We start from the raw sequence: 4,964 nt of genomic DNA, 5'->3' as shown, positions 1-4,964 counted from the left end.
GTGCGTGTGTATGTGTGTGTGTATGTTTGTGTGTGTGTATGTGTGTGTATGTGTGTGTGTATGTGTGTGTGTGTGTGTGTGTGTGTGTGTGTGTGTGTGTGTGTGTGTGTGTGTGTGTGTGTGTGTGTGTGTGTGTGTGTGTGTGTGTGGTATCTGTCTGTATATGAAGACATTGGTATGCTGTTTTATGTTTGCCTTGCGTCCACTTGACAGCAGAATCTCCAATCAGATGTTGGGATATGAAAAAAATTACACAAAGTATTTAAAAAGACACTTCGAAAAATTGAAACCGGACCAAAAGATTTAGGTCATTTGAATGATCAGCTGGAAGCTTGTCCGTGTTATCTGACAAACATGACGTTAATGGACATGTTTATTTTTATATGTTGCTGTAAAAAATAACTAAGAATAAATTGTTTTTTTTTAAATAAATTATTAAAAAGATAAAAAAAGAATTCATAAAGAAGAAGTATAAACTTCCTGGACGATAGTATGAAGCATGTAGCAAAAAGAATTTTCAATGTGTTCTACACGTTTGCTACATTTTGAAAATTTAAATACGGGACGAGAAATAACTCGATGAAGATGTGGATCAGAAGGGATGGTTGAATTGAAGGAAGGACAAATTTTAATAGAAAGAAACAGAGGAAACAGAAAAACAAAGAAAGATGGAGAAAGAGAGAATCAGGAGAGAGGAAGAACGAGAGATGCAAATCTAGATGAAGAAAGAGAGAGAAAAGAGAGAAAGAGAGAGAAAATTTGAGACGGAGGGCTTGGAGCAAAATGACGCGGACACAACTGGAAATAGTTGCATGGAAATGAGATGAATGCAAATTGCAGAGATGGAAAATCTTCCTTAAAAAACATCTTAACTAAGTTACCCTCTCAAATAACCATATACGAATGGATGGATGGATGAATGAATGAATAGATGAATGAATGAATGAATGAATGAATGAATGAATGAATGAATGAATGATTGATTGAATGATTGAATGAATGAATGAATAAATGAATGATTGAATGAATGAATGAATGAATGAATGAATGAATGATTGAATGAATGAATGAATGAATGAATGAATGAATGAATGAATGAATGAATGATTGAATGAAATGAATATATGAATGACTAAGTGAATGAATGCAGACTAAATGTTACTGATAGCGAAGCAATTTGTAAAAGTTGGACAAAGTGCTGAAATTAAAAATAAAAGTTTTGAGAAAAAAAATGACAAAAGTAAAAAGAAAGACAAAAAATTGATATAAAACGTACACGCACGGGATGAAAACTTGAAGGAAGATAAATCGGTAAACTTACGCTAGAAAAACGAAAGAAACATAAACAATCAGGAGAGGGACACGCTGAATACGATTCATTCTGCTCATTGTGCGTTCGAGTGCATTCCAGACGTGCCTACCTTTCCACACACACACACACACACACACACACACACACACACACACACACACACACACACGCACACGCACGCATACACACAGATACATCTACACATACAAACTAATTTAAATAAACACAATGTACAAGTACAACAACAATGACAACAACCATACACAAATTTTTTATTCCATACATTTTTCAATTGAAATAATTGAAATTGACTTGAAGAACGAGTTTTATATCCTGTTTAAATTTATGGCCAGAAAACCTATGGGATGTGTTTGGATGGATGTGTATACCCAAATGTACGTGCGTGCACGTGGTGTATGTACTTGCGTGTGCGTGTGCACCTGCGTGTACGTCTGGCGGTGTGGTGATAAAAACTTTATGATATATTATCCTGGTAACAAAATATATCGCTAGATGTTATTTGCTTTGAGTTTGCCCGTGTGGTTTGACGGGAAGGAAGAAAATTGTTTCTGATTGTTACGAAATCACGTGCATGGCGGTCACCATCATAAATTCTTTCTCGCCAATGAAATTGTTTATTAAAGACAAATCGAATGATCAATCGAGGGATTTATCAGTCAGCCAGTTAATCAATCAATAGATGTTTCAATCGACCCAGCCAGCCAGCCAGCCAACCAGTCAACCAGTCAGTCAGCCAGCCAACCAACCAACCGACCAACCGACCAATAGAGATGAGGACAAGCGTGAAGACAGTGACGTAAGCAGTGACGTTGAAGATGAAGTGCATGAACTGGCAGGCCTCCTCTCCAATGATCCACTCGACATAGTGCCAGTAGTTGTAAGCCGTCAGCAGTGGCACGAAACTGCGAAAAATTTCAGAGACAGAAGGAAATTAATTCATAATTACACATTAAATTTTTTTTTAAATTCCATTTTTTGGTTTGAGAATTAAATCGGCTACAAAAAATAAATTGAATACGGAATAATCTAAAAATAAATTACGAATAAATCTTTACGATTAGACTTAAAATAACTTTTAAAATTATTCTAAAGATAATTTTTAACAGCTAGATAAATTTAACAAAAAAAAGAAAAAGAACGCAAAATTTTTGACCAACCAGACAAACAAGAGGTCGGAAACCGCTAAATTAAGGAGCAACAAATTAGTTACGGTCCGCATTTGCTTCTTCGACACGATTACAAATATTACGAGCAGATTACCGACAAGACCGGTAATCGTGATTACACCGAATAAAACCGGTACCACAATTTCATAGACGTAGTGGTGGAACTGGCTGGTCTCTATGTGCTGCAAGTCGATACAGATTCCACTCATGTTGCTGCAGTATCGTTTGTCGCAGGGATGGATGTCGCAGTATGAAAATTTGTTGTTTAGGTTGTTGTTTATGTTTGTTTTTTGGTTTGTTTTGATGTCTATGTTGTTTGTGTTGTTTACGTTGTTCGAGTTTATGTCTGTGTTTTGATCTGTGTTTATGTTATATCCTGAATATAGTATAGTGAAAACTGATGTGTTGCTGTTGTTGTTGTTGTTGTGTCGTCGATGCTGTCTGAATGAAGTAATGTTGTCGTCGTTGTTGTTGTTTGAATGATGTTTCAATAACGACAACAACAATGATGAAGATGATGATAACGTTGATGACAATGAGGGTAAGATTGTCGATGGATTAATTTTATAAGATTCTCTGCGTTGGCGTTGTTGTGTGTGTTGTTGGGCGTGTTGTTGCGTGTGTTGTTGCGCGTATTGTTGCGCGTGTTGTTGTGTGTGTTGTTGGGTGTGTTGTTGTTTGCGTTGTTCTTGGACTGTTTCCAGCAAATGGGGATACAAATGTTGTTGTTTCAACCCACAACAGTACACATAAAAAGGAACCTTTTTCTCGTTCGGATAATTTGTAAAATTTTTAAACACTTCTCCGCAATGATAAAAACGCTGTCGATAAAAATATCTGGAATGACGTTGATGACGACGATGACGACGATGATAAAAATATTCACAACAAAAATGACGCAGCTGTCTTAGTAGAGATGGACTCAACTTTTCCCACTCGATAAATCGGTAATAAACGTTATCGGTACCTAGAGAAACCGAGGAATTTCGAATAACCGTTATTATTCGTTTTGTCGATATTTTTGTACAGTTATTGATAAAATATTCACAATGGATTGAATTGTGTTTCGTGAGTTTGTTAGTTGCTGCTGCTGATGATGAAGAGGTTGATGATGCTGTCAAGGATGATAAAGATGAGGATGATGAGGAGAATGATGAGGATGATGAAGATGATGAAGATTGCGTGTCTGTTGATGGGAGAAATTTTGATTTGATTTTTCGGTAATGTTCATTGTGTTGGTTGTTATAATTGCAACGAGAACTAAGACGACGACGACGATGATAATAATGATGGCAATGATGACGGAACTGATAATTTTGAAGTCGGCGACGATGAAGATGACGTAGATGACGAAGATGATGATGAAGATGATGATGAAGATGATGTCGCTGACGACCAGGAAATGTGGTGTTAGTTTTCCCTGGCAGATGTTGCGAATTTTTGAAATTTAAAATCTTCAACGATGGCTGATGTGGAAATGGAGAAGATGATGATGATGATGACGAAGATGAAGGCGATGATGATGATGTTGGTGGGTTTCGAAATTGTTTCGTCAATAAGGTTAATGAAGCACTCAAATGATCAATAAAAACATCAGGTCCACTGCATTTGATATGCTGCTGATGCTGCTGCTGATGCAGTTGATGATGACGATGTTGTTGATGGGGTTGTTGGTGAGGATAATTATTAATATTTTTACTGTTGTGGTTATTAATATTCTTATTTAGATGATGAGATGAATTCTTTTTTTGTAGATGTCGTCCAATGTGCGGTTTTGAAGTTTTCTCTCCGACCACAGACCGAATCCTCGCTCCAGATATCAGCTTACTTTCGTCGTGAACACCTATTCGCTCTAACGAAAAGATTTTTAAACGTTTTTTTGATAATGGTTTCGTTTCGTGATGTTCGACAAATTTTGAGAGATGTTCATTCTGCGATCGTTTGATGGAATCGCTCTGAAGTCGGAGTAGATCGTTGAGTTCTGCGCGCGAGTGTGCAAATAGAATGAAACAAAGAGGTGCTGGCTGCCAGATAAATGAGTAGGCCAGCAGAAATAACGCCCTCTCAGGTGCAGTTAAAATGGAAGTTGATGGCGATGAAAGAGACGCTATCAAGTGAATGTTCATTTCTCGGACTGAGAGCTGCTATTATTGAAAAAAACTCTTCACGTTCGCACGCGTGTCTAGAACAATGATGCATAAGATTCCTTTAAGATGCATGCCTGCATGTAAGTGTATGTATGTATGTATGTATGTATGTATGTATGTATGTATGTATGTATGTATGTATGTATGTATGTATGTATGTATGTATGTATGTATGTATGTATGTATATATGTATGTATGTTTTATGTATGTATGTATATATGCATGCATGCTTGTTTATATCATGCATGTGATGATCGTGCAAATGTATAAACATACACATAGACTGAATGTTGTATTTGCGTCAGTGCATTAATGCT

General features: G+C 36.7%; 1 protein-coding gene across 1 annotated transcript in view; it reads right to left on the bottom strand.

Moving 5' to 3' along the window:
• Nucleotides 1-2,708, bottom strand: part of HELRODRAFT_87810 (hypothetical protein) — a gene marked incomplete at both ends in the record, with an annotated part of 8,637 nt that extends 5,929 nt beyond the window's left edge. Inside the window, 2 exons of the mRNA XM_009029524.1 lie at nt 2,096-2,235; nt 2,500-2,708. Of these exons, the coding sequence (XP_009027772.1) occupies nt 2,096-2,235; nt 2,500-2,708 (349 nt within the window). The remainder of the gene's footprint in view (nt 1-2,095; nt 2,236-2,499) is intronic.
• Nucleotides 2,709-4,964: the final 2,256 nt, after the last annotated feature.

This window comes from Helobdella robusta, assembly GCF_000326865.2.
Source record: "Helobdella robusta unplaced genomic scaffold HELROscaffold_60, whole genome shotgun sequence".
Classification (NCBI taxonomy): Eukaryota; Metazoa; Annelida; class Clitellata; order Rhynchobdellida; family Glossiphoniidae; genus Helobdella; species Helobdella robusta.
The sequence above is the reverse complement of the archived record's forward strand: the minus strand, read 5'-3'. Positions and strand labels throughout refer to the sequence as shown.